Source organism: Podarcis vaucheri (assembly GCF_965113315.1).
Source record: "Podarcis vaucheri genome assembly, chromosome: 8".
Taxonomy (NCBI): domain Eukaryota; kingdom Metazoa; phylum Chordata; class Lepidosauria; order Squamata; family Lacertidae; genus Podarcis; species Podarcis vaucheri.
Window position 1 is genome coordinate 48,731,504 of NC_138766.1, and position 15,840 is coordinate 48,747,343.

The 15,840-nt window shown below is 40.8% G+C and overlaps 1 protein-coding gene across 2 annotated transcripts in view; it reads left to right on the forward strand.

Annotated features, from left to right (window-relative positions):
* Positions 1–14,814, forward strand: part of CABLES1 (Cdk5 and Abl enzyme substrate 1) — a 51,957-nt gene extending 37,143 nt beyond the window's left edge. For both annotated transcript variants that reach the window (XM_082234824.1, XM_082234825.1), the window contains 6 exons: positions 516–618; positions 878–1,034; positions 1,799–1,902; positions 9,832–9,938; positions 10,937–11,144; positions 11,379–14,814. In XM_082234824.1, coding sequence (XP_082090950.1) covers positions 516–618; positions 878–1,034; positions 1,799–1,902; positions 9,832–9,938; positions 10,937–11,144; positions 11,379–11,519 — 820 coding nt within the window. In that variant the 3' untranslated portion in view covers positions 11,520–14,814. The remainder of the gene's footprint in view (positions 1–515; positions 619–877; positions 1,035–1,798; positions 1,903–9,831; positions 9,939–10,936; positions 11,145–11,378) is intronic.
* Positions 14,815–15,840: the final 1,026 nt, after the last annotated feature.

Genomic DNA, 15,840 nt, shown 5'->3' on the forward strand with positions numbered 1-15,840 from the left:
CGGGTTCCTTTCCCAGGTCTCATAAGCAGGGGCTCCCCATATTTTGAACTGCATGTAAATACAGTGAATAAGAAAAGCATTGTGTTCTGAGGCTGCTGTTGTTGCACAGAGCATTGGCTTTTCAATTTTGTTCCCAGGTTTAAAAAAAACCTGGTTAATTTTTAATAGCACTTTAAATTATTCACATGCTGGAGTGTTCAACCATTGTTATCCCTTAAAGAGAGAATGCCCCGCAGAACTCCCGCATAGGTTTTTATAGGCCTGTATCCATATTCAGATAATCCAATAAATGTTATTTCTGCTTAATGATTTCTGCTTAATGCTTGATTCCCTGGGCAAGAGTATTCTGATTTTGTGTTCGTTATTAGTATTAGCATATAAATTTTTGGCAAGAGAGTACTGTTCTACATAATTATCATTATTTTCTTACTTGTGTTTGAGAAAGGGCGTTGAACAAACAAGATTTATATCTAGTTACATGCAAAATATATTAACCACTGGCTTCTGCTTCCCAGGGATATGAAAGCAGAAGGTGGGAGGCCATGCCATTCTGCGGCAGGAGTTTGCTTGAAAGACATAGTTGGCCTTGAAGGTGTGGAATTGGGAGCCAATGGGAAGGTAAGACTACTTATCCTACCAACATATAATCTAGTGAATCAAATGTTAAATCACATTTGTATCCTATAGTTACTATTTCTTAAGCAGCAGTATTCTCTTATCTTTTAAGGAAACAGTGGCTTCTAAGCATCTGTAAAAATTCAGAACATTCAGTTCTTGAAATTCAAGTTTTAAAGTAAACAGGTTCTTTACACGAGCTTTCATGTTGTGGAGCAATAAAAAAAATCAACATTGTGTGTCTCTTTCTTCTTCTTCTTAGACTGTTTCTTATACCCAGTTTCTCTTCCCAACCAACGCTTTGGGAGGACGAAGAAACACGATAGACTCCACCTCATCCTTCTCACAATTTCGCAATGCAAGCCATCGTAGCCTTTCATTGGGAAGGGCTAACAGCACCCAAGGGAGCATGGATGGAGGTAACATTTTAGAATACATGTGCATTTGAGTCCTCGGCCTAAATGGAACTTTGTGGAATAAATTGGCGTGATTGTCTTCAGCTGCATTCTGTGAATCTGTGCACCCCTTCCCAAGCCCATGAGATCTAGCTATCACATAACCCCTAGGCCCCACGACAGCTTCTGAACCTTCTAATATTGCTGGAAGATTTTGTGGTAGCTCATGACCGACACTCAGGCCACCCTGGAACTGTTTTAGCTGTATCTACCAGTAGCAAGCATTTTTGGCCGTTGTTGCGTGACCTATGGACTGTGCACTCTCTTGAGTCCAGATATGTTAGAGGCTTGCTCAATGCAGTGCAGCCATTTGTACATTAAGGCTTTCATTAACATTGTTCTATCTTCAGTAAGTCCACTTATGAACATTATATGGAAAAAATAAATATCAATTGCTGTCTGTTAATGGAGCTGATTTAAAATTCATATTTTACATTATGATCATTCAGGTAGAAAGCCTGTAATCTTTCCCAATGCACATCTTCTGGCTTGTTTGGTTAAGTATGTTGGTTTTTTTGCTTCAGTGCTCCTTGCCCATCCCTAGATTGCCACTGAAGACCAAATAAACATTCACCTTCACAATTTTAACTATACACTTCAGAAGCTGAATCGCTCATACAAAGGCAGTGTTTTGCAATTCGACTGTAAGGTTGTCTTCCGTTATTTATTATTTTATGTCTCTCACATTACCTTATGCAGTTGCTTGTATGCATTGATCTTCTTCATAGGCAGTGACCTGGGAGATTATATTGAGTACGACCCTAATCTCTTGGATGATCCTCAGTGGCCCTGTGGGAAGCACAAGCGGGTGTTAATATTCCCTTCATATATGGTGAGTAGTGTTCGATAATGTGACAAAATTGAACGTGAACTATACATTGGCTAAAACTTTGAAGCCTTAATTTGCCTTACTTAAACTGATTGCTCTTTATCTCTGCTGAGAGTAACAATTTAAGAATCCTAGTTATAAATGACAAATGCTTTGTCTTTTGGGATATGAAAGCTGCTGTGGATCAATGAAAGGGCAAACGACATTATGCTACTGTATTTCATTGGCCAAAAATCTAAGGTTTGCCATTTAGTTAGTTTATTTTTTACAGTCTTACCTCGGGTTGCGAACGCTGCGGGTTGCGCGTTTTCGGGTTACGGACCGCACCAAATCCGGAAGTACCGGAACGGGTTACTTCTGGGTTTCGGTGCATGCACAGTAGCGCCAAATTGCGTCACGCGGGTGCGCAGCTGCAGCGCTGCGGGTTGAGAACGTGCCTCCCGCACGGATCACGTTCGCAACCCGAGGTTCCACTGTATTTTATTCAAAGAACATAACTATTTTCCTACTCAGCTCCTCTCGCCCACTCACTCTCTCCTTTTGATGTTAGTCTCTTTCCCACACACTTTATACATGAACACAGCATACGAAGATAAAACATGGCGCCCATTGTCACATCTAATTTGGCTCTTAAAACTACTGTATACAGTAGCAGATAGGCCTGTAGTCCTGAATAGAATACAGCTTTAATTACCACATTTCACAAGTGGGCAGAGTAAAGAGTAGCCCTTATGTCAGCATGGAACATTTTGTTCTCTCTATGTTGAGCTCCGGTGTGTAATTAAACTTTCATTAGTTGGCAGGCTTTTGTCATTAGAGCTTGGCAGTTGCAGCCCTGAGAAATTATTGTCTCTTATGGGTGTGGACACAAACTAAGTTGAGTGAGTGAGACCAGGAAACACACACACACACACACACACACACACACACACACGTATTGGGAGCACTGAGACATATGAGATGGTCTGAACAAGTAGTGGTGTAAATTGGCTTTTGTCCACTGCATTCAGAATAGAGCAACAGTTGGGTATTGTCTCGTCTGTTATTCTAGCCTTTTGAATAGAATTCTGTCAGCAGGATGGATGGAATTATAACGGACCAAATGACAACTGCAGAATTTGATACAATAATAATAAATAATAATTTAATTTATATCCCGCCCATCTTACTGGGTTTCCCCAGCAACTCTGGGTGGCTTACAACATATATAAAAACACAGCAAAGCATCAAGTGTTAAAAAACAAAATATCCTATATGAGCAACAAATAGAAACCAATAATAACAACAACAACATAACAACAATAATAATAACAATAAGGTGAAAGAGACACCATGTGGTGCATTTTCATCAGCAATATCAAGAATGTAGTTTAGTCTGGAACTTGTCACTTGAGATTGTGTTCTAGGAGGGTAGACTTAATTCTTTTCTTGTGCTGGAACCGCAGTTTCCACCAACTGGAACTAAATGCAGAAGTCAGACACTTAGAATTAAATATAATGGTGTTTCTTTGTAACTGCTGAAAGAGTACCAGGAGCTCAGTCTTTCCACATACAAATTTGGAGCTGCTTACTCCCAATTTCAGTATTTATTTGGAGTGGGGTAGGAAGAGAGTGTAATTTAGCTTTGCTATAGTTTAATAATGGGGAGTCAGGAATCCTTCCTGATCTACTGCACATCACCCAGAGATGTACCAGTAGATCCCAATCTTCTGCCCACCACACTTTAGGAGGGGCAGAAGAGAAGCTTGGAGTGCAGTTTGGCTACATTTGAATTGCCATATTTTCCCCCTGATGGAATCTCTGTACTTTTAAAACACCTGAACAGCAGGCAGAAATACAACAGAGGCTGCTTGCCAACAAATATTCTTAAACCAGGGAACATGTTCTATAATAAATCATCACACAACCATCTGCCTTACGAATCATAGAAGCAGCAGACTTATATTTTATTTTTATTTTTTTAAAAGTTGGTACAATTTTCCTTTTCTTATTTGCTGCTGTTTACAATGTGGCAACATGCAAGCAATTGGTGGAGACAGGCACTTTTCAGACTGATTAACTGTTTCAGTTTTATGTGCCTTCTTGATTATAATCCTGTATCTAGGATACTATAAGGGATGCAAATGTGTAATATTGATTTACTGAGAACACTTAAAAAGTACAAGCTGGTGATAATTCTATTGACAAATGTCATTTGTGCTTTCCGTGTAGAGGCACCAAATATTTTATTCCTGCAGTACAGTCTGGCATAAAATATTCAGTTGCCTTTTGCAGTGATCCTTTTCTTCTGGTGATGATAAAAGGAATCCCCAAGACTGTATTTAAAGTTCCGTCACAGACCTTGGGCACATAAACTATTCATAATTTCCATGAAGCAGAGAGCCACAACCACAGCTGCTCTACATTAACTAGGTACTCTCTTTCTCTTATCCTTTATACTACATACAGGCTTCATGGTACAGTGGTACCTCGGGTTAAGTACTTAATTCGTTCCGGAGGTCCGTACTTAACCTGAAACTGTTCTTAACCTGAAGCACCACTTTAGCTAATGGGGCCTCCTGCTGCTGCTGCGCCGCCAGAGCCCGATTTCTGTTCTCATCCTGAAGCAAAGTTCTTAACTTGAAGCACTATTTCTGGGTTAGCGGAGTCTGTAACCTGAAGCGTATGTAACCTGAAGCTTATGTAACTGGAGGTACTACTATACTGAATTGTGCTATCACAGTTGCACACACATAATTCATTCTTTCAGTTTTAAAAAGCTACTAGCACAAACACTGATGAATGGGTTCAGTCCAAAGCAATTTAGTCATGGTGGTGCTGTGGGCTAAACCACGGAGCCTAGGACTTGCCGATCAGAAGGTTGGCGGTTCGAATTCCCGCAACAGGGTGTGCTCCCGTTGCTGGGTCCCTGCTCCTGCCAACCTAGCAGTTTGAAAGTACATCAAAAAGTGCAAGTAGATAAATAGGTACCACTCTGGCGGGAAGGTAAACAGTGTTTCTGTGTGCTGCTCTGGTTCGCCAGAAGCGGCTTAGTCATGCTGGCCACATGACCTGGAAGCTGTACACCAGCTCCCTCGCCCAATAAAGCGAGATGAGCGCCGCAACCCCAGAGTCGGTCATGACTGGACCTAATGGTCAGGGGTCCCTTTACCTTTAATTCCCATTGAAAACACTGGGACTTGAGATGATTATGGTTTTCTTTTTTACATTAATTTCAATGTAAAGCACAACTGGATCCAAACTCATTGTGTTTTGACAAATGAGAGAAGGCATGACATTTGACAAATGAATCAGTTGGAGAAAGAGCTATAGCTCAGTGGTGGAGCACACAGTTTGTGTGCAGAAGTTCCACTGCCTAGTCCATGCACCTCCTGGTTGGGCTGGGGAAGACCCCTGCCTGAAAGCTAGTTAAGCTGCTGACAGTCACTGTTAACAGGACTCAGTCACAGTGCCTGACGTTTTGCAGAGTGATTTTACCAGCTATGAACCAAATCTGTAGGTCTGGTCATGAATATTTCCATCTACATTTATGGCATTTAAGTGCAACTCAAAGCACCCATGAATGGAGCGACTTCATTTAGACCACAACTGTTGCTGCCACATGATATTAAGTATTCACACATAGAAAAATGTGCATGGCTAATGTTTCTTACAATAAAATAAAAAAATTCCGTCCAGTAGCACCTTAGAGACCAACTAAGTTTGTTATTAGTATGAGCTTTCATGTGCATGCACACTTTTTCAGATACATCTGAAGAAGTTTGCATGCACACGAAAGCTCATACCAATAACAAACTTAGTTGGTCTCTAAGGTGCTACTGGACGGAATTTTTTTGTTTTGTTTCGACTACGGCAGACCAACACGGCTACCTACCTGTTTCTCACAATACTTAGAGGGAGCTTTGTGAAGGCTATGTATATAGCAGATACCTTTCTTCCAATGGGTTAGTGGCTTGAGTTATATTTCTGATCTTTTTTTCTGGCTTGGAAATTATTGTAGAAAAACAAGTCTGTCTAGGGATGGATATCCGCTACTTGATTTTGCTTCAACTTCTTATATTTTTGGTTGCTGGACAACTTCCAAGAGTGATTCAGAATAAGTTTAGATTGCAAAGAAGTCTCCACAGTTATTTGTCTCAATAGTAGGCCATGGCAAAGGCTCAGACTGCAGGAGGGCAGCTCATAGTTTAGCTGTTCATTCCACCAAAGGCGATGGCAGGTCACTGCTGTGTTTGCTGTGTCTGGCTGAAGAATTGAATGTGTGCCAGGATAAATAGCTACCAGTTCCAGTGGATGCATGCCAGCTTTTCTCCCAAGTTTAAGTGCTAACAATATTTTCATGTCCTTTGCTTTTTAAGGACATGCCATATGACTTAGCAAACCAAAGGTAATATAATTTGCTGTTGCAGTTTGAGAAGCTGGAATGTAAGAGAAAGCTAGCTTTCTTCAGAGATCCAACCCCCATATTAAAATACAGTTAAAATAAAATGCAATAAAATCATGTATACTTTTGTAAGTAAAATTCTGACTGTTCCGTTCTGCTCTTTTCTACACAATATACAGGCAGAACTGGAGGGTGTTGGTAGCCTTTTCTGTCAAGTACTGAGCCCTAACAGCTGATCAGAAATAACAGAATTAATATATTAAGGGAGGAAGGCCCTTCCAGTGTAAAGGACGTGACACTTAGCATTCCTCTGAATCCATTAGCTTAGTAAGTACTAGTGATATTTGTCATGGGGCACTTTCATAAAAACAACAACACACGTACACATGAATATCTGAGAGAGGGCACATCCTTGCCTGAAGTGTTTCTGAACTAATTTATAACCCATTTTGGAATATATTTGTGGATTTCCCTGCAGACTTGTGCAGCTTCTCTCTTAGCATTTACTCAAAAGAATGCTGAAAGTGTAATAGCGTAGCACTCAGACTTCTTTTTCTAAACATGTGTTGCACAAGCGTTATGCCCTTCACTGGGAAACGGAACTCTGTACTTGGACTTTGGAAGTAGATAGAAAAGGTCAGCATCCTGGCCAAACATAGTTGTTCTATAAAGTGTGCTGTGTCACTCAGTGTTCCTGCTACCCAGAATTCGAAGTTGCACTTTTCAAACCATCCAGTTTAAATGATGCCGTAGAAAAATGTGTGAATGGTTTAGCAGTTTTTGTGGGAAGAACAGGGAAAGGCTTTACTTGAAGAAGTAAGAGGAGAGTGACCCAAAGTATATACACCTTAAAACTTGTGGCTTCTACAACAGATGGAGAACCTCTGGCCTTCTAGATGTTGTTGGAACTATAACTCCCATCATATCTGATCATTGGCCAAGCTTGCAGAACAATTCTGTACATGACTACTCAAAAGTAAACTCCGCTGATTCAGTGGTACTTAGTCCCAGGTTAAGTGTATGTTGGAGTGTTGCCTTAATTACCAAAGAAACATAGGGTAAGAAAGGAAGTATATTCAGGAAGCAACAATTTTAAGCACATCCGATATGTGTGCAATTGTGCACACGTGCACCATGTTTAACCCCAGAGTGACCCAAAATGTCAGAAAAAGGAGTGGGGTGGAGGCGGAATAGGGTGTTTGCGGGCTTTTTCAGGGTTGTTTCAAATATATCCAATTTTACTTAAACATGTGATGCCTTGGAACATAAATTGGGAGTTGCCTGTATGGCAAGATAGTCTGTTACTATTTAAAGTGGTTTCTTGATTACAACAACATTATCTTCATATCACCTTTGGCAAAACTATGGCAGAATTTCTAATATCAACTTCCTTCACCTGCTCATCTCTCAGTATAATATATATCATCACCTACCAAGAGTTTCCTCTGCTGTCTACATCAGACAAGGCAGTCTCTATGCAAGAGAACAAATGGATAGACTTTATAAATGGAACCACTCAGAACCAATGGGAGAATATTTCGAGCTACCTAAATGTCACTATACGTCAACAAAAATACTTTGGAGCAGAGGTTTTCAATCTTAATGAGTCCATGGCTCCCTTGATCATCTACATTCTTTCTGTGGCACCCCTATGGAGCTCAGGACTCCAGTTATGACACCTCTTGCCTGCAAGGCTGGCAGCCTCTCACCCTTTTTCAAGCACCCTCCCTTGTGGAATGTTCCCTCAGCCTCCTCTCCTTGGGAGTCCTCCGGGCAGCCGCTGCTGCTGCCCCTGGTCTCTGAGCTGCCCCCTGACCCCCAAAGAGAGGTGCCTCCTCACATTGCCCCACAGGGGCCTTGGAAGAGGATGCCCCCAGTGTTAATAGCCCAAAGGAGACTGGCCAAAGGTGAACGTGAGGCCAGCATCTTACCTTGGAAGGCAGCAGTGACAGCAGCAGGCACTGCTGACACTGCATGGTGGAAAGGCTCCCCTTCAGCATTGGGCAATCAGCTCCCAGGCAAGCCTTGCACACAGCAAGCACAAGAAAGGCCAGTGCAGCACATACTTGCCTCCCACTTGTCTGTCCATTCCCAACAGCAAGGGTGGGAAGACTGGCTGATTGGGCTCCCTCATCCGCTTGCTTGCTTGCTTGCTTGCTTGCTTACTCTGAGGCCGCCTCAGCTCCTGGCAACCTGCACCCCCTAGCCAGCCCCAGAGGCACCATTCACCTGGGGAACTTGTAGCCAGAGCTGCTGCAACAAACAGCATTTGGGATGCAGAGATGCAAGAGGGCATCAGAGGAGGGAGGGAAAGAGGGACAGAGGCCAGTGTTGCCCGCAGCACCCGTGACCATCATTCAAGGCACCCCAGGGTGCCACGGCACACTGGCTGAAAAGCACTGCTTTAGAGGGAAACTTTAGTGTAAAATTACTGAGCTGAAATTTCATCAGCAAATTTAATTATTTCAATTCAGACTTAATTGGGACTCTGATGTTCTTTCCCACTGCAGGTGTTAATTTAACATAGCATAGCTGAAAAGATAGTATTCTCAACAGTACCAGCTCATGTAAATAATATAGACACCTCTCAGTATTTTGCAAGGGGGAAAGAGCACATTTGAGAAACGTAAAGTATTTTTCCTTATTGTTAAATTTACATAGACATTCTGAAACCTTCTATCTCAAGTATCTTCTTGAAGATAAGTCAAATAATATTACTCTGGCCATGGCAAAATTTCTCTCGGAGCTAATAAGAAATAGAAATCAACGTGCTCTGGATAAAATATAGTGACTGCCTTACCCCTGTATCTCTGTTGCATTCTGCTTTTGAAACTGTTTTGTGGTTCTTTGAACTGTAACAAAGAATGTGTATTATTAAAGTGGTTTTAAGCATTCTGTTGCCCTAGCACAACAAAGCTACTTTCACTGCACTTTTTGCAATTTAGGAAAGTGATGGGGAAGTGCATTGAAAAGTGTGAACTGAATGTATACAGAAAGATGTATAAACTTCCTGCAAGCAAATGAAGATGAATGCGGAATGGGTATATGTTCTCTCATAACCTCTCCACAAACTGAGAGTGAATGCTCCATAAATAGGTTATCTAGAGGAGCACTATAAGAGTGAGCCATTCATTAACCTGTTGCTACTATGACCTTTTGACCCTACTGTTTATAGATAGATAGATAGATAGATAGATAGATAGATAGATAGATAGATATAATAAATGTGGGTGGGTGCATGTGCACACACATACCAAGTGACAATAACAACATGCATCTGATAAAATGAATTCTAGATCATGACTGTTTATGCCAAGATAGCAGTTTTTAAAAGTACCAAATAACCTTCTGTTGCATTTTATGATGATGGATTAAAATTGATGACCCTCTGAAACAATAATTAGATAAGCATCTTCTTGATGGCTATTGCCAGAGTGTACTTAAGATCATTTTTAGGATAAGAACGTGCAACTATTACTTACTTTTGCTGATTCTACTGGAAATTTTGAGAAAATTCACCTTGAATCCCCCCCCCCGATCTTTTACAGACAACAGTAATTGATTATGTGAAGCCATCAGACCTTAAGAAAGATATGAACGAGACCTTCAAGGAAAAGTTTCCTTACATCAAGCTGACACTCAGTAAAATAAGAAGGTACCATTGCCGTGCAGTTACCCTTAATAGGTGTGGTAGATGGAGGTAAAATATTAACAGTAGGTTTTCTGGAACAGTGACCTCCAAAGGCCATTGTTACAGAAGAAACCATCTGTTTGCTTAGACTAGAAAGCTGAATAAATAAGACAGGGATCATGTGGTCTAAGTACATATTATGGTCCTGCAGTGTTTTTAAATATCTAAAGGAACAGAAAGGTAAGGACAAGGATGTGAATGTTCTTGTGAAAACCGCTGAAAAAGGGATAGAGAGAGTTTCTGAAATTAGTGAAAGCTGTTGCAACCAAATGATAGCAAGACTTAATCATGGGTATATTTTAATAGATGAAAGGTTGTTCTTCTATTGTTGAATTGGAGACGTGTTGGTACAAAGATGTCTGCTGCATTGCAAACTTCACAAATTGTTATTTCTCAGTGATCAGCAGGCTCCTAGAGTTGTATACAGGGAAGCACAACAGGGTACAGATGTTGATGACAAAATATTCCATTAATACTTAAGAGCAGCCAAGGCCGAATACAATGGGATAATGTTGTGCTGTACTCTTTGTGCCCCTGTCCCATTTGTGCAGGTGTATCAACACCTTTTCAGTCCTCTGCAACAGCAGATACTTAAAAGTTAGGGAGCAGAAGGAATTATGGAAGAGCTATCATTGGGCCAGAACATTAGTATTTCAGGAGCTCCAGTTCCTTTGCCTGCTTCTGTTTCCTTGCCTCCAGTCCACCATCTTGCCCAAAATGAGAGAAGTTAGAGATTCAAGACTAGCAATAATATTTTTGGACACAAAAAATGACTTCAAACGTGAACATTTCAATGTTCAGAAATTCAGGAGACACTACATTCGCAGGTGCTGAGAGTGAAGCATAGCAGTATGATATATTGGCAGTTTACTGGTGGTGTTTAGGCAAGCCTTCTGAATTATAGGTATTGCTATTACAGTCTTTGTGTTTCTTCAGCAACACACCTTTCCCTCCCCTTTCAGCCTGAAGCGAGAGATGCGCAAACTAGCTCAAGAAGAGTGTGGTTTTGAGGAACCCACCGTGGCTATGGCCTTCGTCTATTTTGAGAAGCTTGCTCTCAAGGGGAAACTCAACAAACAGAACAGAAAGCTCTGCGCTGGAGCATGTGTCCTACTCGCTGCCAAAATCGGCAGTGACCTCAAAAAGCATGATGTGAAACATCTCATCGATGTAAGTACCCCCAGGCCACAAACCTTCACCACAAAAAGTAGCAGTGAAGGAGGGTTGACCCGGCAGTGGCTTAGTTGAAAGGAATTGCTGAGTCTTCATTATATCGTGCGCTGGCCTTTGCTCAGAAAGGTTGGATGTAATTTTAATACCAAAGATACCTATTTTAAACTTGCCAGTGCAAGAAGCTGTTTAAAGTACATGACTAATACACCAATCTGTTTGGCTTTGTTGTAGAAACTGGAAGAGAAGTTCCGATTGAACAGGAGGGAGCTGATTGCCTTTGAATTCCCAGTGTTAGTGGCCTTGGAATTTGCTCTCCATCTACCTGAACATGAAGTGATGCCACATTATAGACGCTTGGTCCGGCATTCCTAGCACAGGCTACCCTTCCGAGAAGAGGGAGGGGTTTAAAAACTTTTTTTTCCCTGTTGAGCTCAGAAGAGCAGCAGTTACTACTGGAAATGCAAAAATGGGGGCAGAGATGCCCCAACACCCTTTATTCTCTTTTCAGTGCAGCTTTTCAACCTGATCGTAGGAATAATTCCTTAAGACTCTCAGGCTAGACGAACTGTTTTAACTACTCGACGCAAGTGATGAATGAGTTGCATGTGAGTGAACCGTGGGTGGAGCAGATTCACACCACTTGGACAAAAAAAAAGAACTTCCTTGAGTTCCCCATAAACTTTACTGCGAGGAGAAGGAAGATAAAACAGCAGCCTTCATTTCACACTTTATTTAAACTATACATTCTGCTCCTGTGGAAACCTCATCAGCTTTCCCAGAAGCGGTTTCCATATTACAAAAGGATTCCTAAAGCAATGACGGTTGTGGAAGATACCTTCACTGTGTCAACAACGTGCCAATCTATTTTTGTATCTGTTATTGAAAGTGCACTTTTCCTGGTGGGTGGGACGATGATTTAGTTGAGAGACGCTGAGCAGGTTTAGAATCAGCTGGAAGGAAGCTTTGGATCATTGCTAGAATTTTGTTTACTAAAGGCCAGAGGACAACTTTTCTCTATTTGCTTAAAGACATAGTTACTGAAAGGGAGATAATCCGGGTTCATTTGAATAACCAGGCATAATCCCTGGTTGCTAGTTTGTTTTCCCCACATCAACATCTTTTATTTTTTTATATATAAAGATTACACTACTTAAAAAAAAAAAGTATGACACCTACAAGTGAGAAACCAACAGCTGCTTTTGTTTTCACTTTTGTATGTGATGCCATTCAAATGTTCAGTATGGAAGAGAGAGGACATTTTGAAAGTGTCTTGTTCTAAGCCACATGCGTACTTCTAACCTCTGTACTTTCCCTCTGTGGAGATGGTTAGACTTGCACTCTGTAGTGTTTGTATTTTGTGCTCTATGTTAGAGTGCATTCTGAGGCACGTTGATGGTGCTGTATGTTTAAACAGTGTTTTTTAAAAACCAACTTGTACAGCCAAGGGCCAGAATCGGCCGCCTAGGGCCTTGATAACAGACACTTGCCTCAAGTGTGGGTAATTTTTTGTTGTTGCTGCTGTTGTTTTAAAATAGAATTGGCTGTACAAATCAAATTTCAGAGTGGGGGGGCACTGAAATTGTTACATTTTTTCATACTTCACTACTTGGCAAACCTATAGTACTTTAACTGTGTTCATAAATTACAAAACCCAGGCTGAGATGCAAAGCTTATACAATCCCCATGTGTATTCTGTTTTCTAAATATTTGTATGTGTGCATTTGGGGTTGTATATAATGTAGCACTAAGGTGAATGTTCTGCCTGTAGACGAATTTCTCCTTGCGCAAGGGAACGTTCTTGCCCTCTTCCCACCCCCCACAAACAGCCTAAACATGTTCTGAGGCTTCCTCCAGCCCTCCAGAGCAATTTGGGGACAGTGTGAGGCATGGGCAGGGGGAGGAGAGTGGGGAAATCCCGTTGGATAGCACTTACCCTTGTGCTAGCCCAACTATTTAGTTACATTCCGCCTGCATGTGTATATGTGTGTATATACATGTGTATACACACACACATATACACAATATGAGAAGATCATGACAGCTGGATGTGCTTGCTACTATGCTAGAGGACATACAACAAAGAATTAAATTACTATTTTTATATGTAGTTAATGTACATGTCCCACTTTTTCTAGTGCAGATTCAGTTAACACAGTTCTTGGCTGACACAGTGATTTTAATAAAGTTGAGTATTTTACTGTTTATAGCGTAATACAATTAATTGAGCAACAGTTGTGTCCACCAAGATAATCTACCACTTTTTTTTCTTTTTTCCTGTAGTAGTCAGTAGTGACACTGGAAATGACAGAAGTTGGGAACAAAAGTACAGCCAAGAAAATATACAAATACAAAACTCCATTGAAGCCTGTAGATTTTGAAACAAAAAACCACTTTATTGGTGTAGCTTTGCTTCCTCTTTTTGGCTTTCAAACACGAATGCTCCATTGTCTGACTTGTATACTGCAAGTATAAACTAAAAATATATTGAATGATACATCCGTTAGAGGAACTAAGAATAAAACTCTGTTGTTAAAGTAAAAAAAATACCAGTTCCAGAATTCTCGCTCACTTGCCCTCTTCCATATTGATGTATTCCCATAAGCTAGTTTGAAGAATGGAGAAAAACACTATATAGTTTTCTGCAACTCCAAGGAAATCCTCATTTAAATTAAGGGAATTTGCATTTTCTGCATCTTCATTTAGCCAAACCCCAAAATGTATATTCTGCATAGCCTCAAGACCAAAAACTGTTCTGCAATGCATAGTTAAAAGGTTTATTGATTAAAACAATCATTTTAAAAGATAGCACTTTAGGGTGGGTCTGGCTTCAGCTGTGGTCCAGTGCATATTATTTGGAGGGCCTAAGACCCAAGTGCATACATAAGATCAGACAGGATGTTTTATAATTCCTTTACCGTTATCATTTTGCATGGAAAGACTGTTCTTGGATGGCAAAATTCAGAGTGGAGAATGATGGCACTTTGTAAACCAAAGGAACACCCTGTGCTCTGGCCGCCACCTAACCCGAAACAACATCTGTGCCTTCAACAATTTTGGGGGAAAGAGAGCCCTTGTCCCTAGACCCTCTGTTGCTGCAGAGAGCTATTCACCCACATTCCTTTCCTATTTGCTGTGGGACAGTATCCCTGTTAATATGTTATCCCTCCTCCTTTGAAAAGGGGCGGTACAGACTGCACAGTGGGTGTGGATCCTTAGCTGATGCCTTTCTGAGGCTACCAGGGACAGAAAGTACACAAGTGCAGTGCCATTACTTCAGTGTGGGTTTGCGTAGTGCAAATGCAGTTCTAAATCTTTTCAATATCTATGCAGGTTTATGCAGAATCAAGATATGGAAATTAGCCCTCATCAACAAACTGGACAGGATTCTTGAATGGCATGCTTGTTGGAAACATCCTGCTTTCATTTGCAGAAATGTTTGGCTGCTTCTTTTGGGGGGGGGGAGAAGGAGTTACAGGGGAAGGCGTTTTGCATAAAAGCACCGACAAAAATGGAAAAACTTTGTAGCGTAAATTGAAGCCATACTGATGAAATGTCAATGCACAAAACACGACTGAAGTAAACTATAGTAATTCTCCCTTCTTTCTCCAAGATTGCATTAAAAATAGCAATGAAATGGTGAATAAAAGAAAAAAAAGGTTTTACCGTATTTTTGTTTCTCAAAACCAAGAATTTTGACTTGTAAATAGTTCCATTAAAAAAAAAAGACATGGGCTTTTGGAAAATACATTTCTTTTCTCTTCATAATGTTTTGAGATGATGTACTATGCACTGTATTGTACAGATTATTATTTTGTAAAGCTGTTTTCTCCGCATACACCCAAGCAAGTGAAACTTTTCAAAAGCTCTGCCTGCCTACAATGTTACACAAGTTGTGTAGGGGTGGTGGTGCAGGAACAATAAGGCCGCCGATACCTAAATACAGTATGTTTAAGTTTAAATTGTTGGTGTCTCTCGCTTCATTGCTACCATTACGTTCCTGAAGTGTTCATTATTCAGTGGATATTTAAAATTCTGCAACTTAAATGAAAAGAAAAACAAGTGGTTTTCAAGTAGGCTTAGCATAGTGTAATAGCTTTTGTTTACGTCTATATTGTTCACAGGGAAAAGAAAGTGAAGTCTTAATAGCAGTGGAAAAACATTGCAATACAACAGCAATGCTAACATGAGAACACCTCTCTCCTCTTGTCTGAAAAGAGCTAGTACTGTTGGCAAGATGCAGGTAAGAAAGAGGAAAGCAGAGCTCTTGTTTTGCAAACTAAAGGTTCCAGGTCCCCTTGCATCTCCAAGACACTTTCTCAAAACCCTTCAGAGCTTCCAGACAATACTGAGCTAGAGAGACTGATTGTGTGATTCTGGACAAGGCAGCTTCCAGTGTAAAAAAGGGCAGGGGTTCTCAGCGCAGTGAACTTTGACTGTATCATTAAATGCAAAAGCCCCATAGGGCATCCACAGGACTCGATACTGGACAGTAACAGTCATTTTATTACACACCTGCACCTGATAAACAGTAAGAATTTTACCACTTGGCAGGAAAATCCTAAAACTGAAGTTACTGGCGTGTGAAGGGTCTGATCTTTTTCACCATGATGTCACACAATATTAAGTACAAAGTTCTGCTATGGACTATTTCCCCGTGAAATTTCATTAGAACTACTTGTTGTGTTCTATCTTA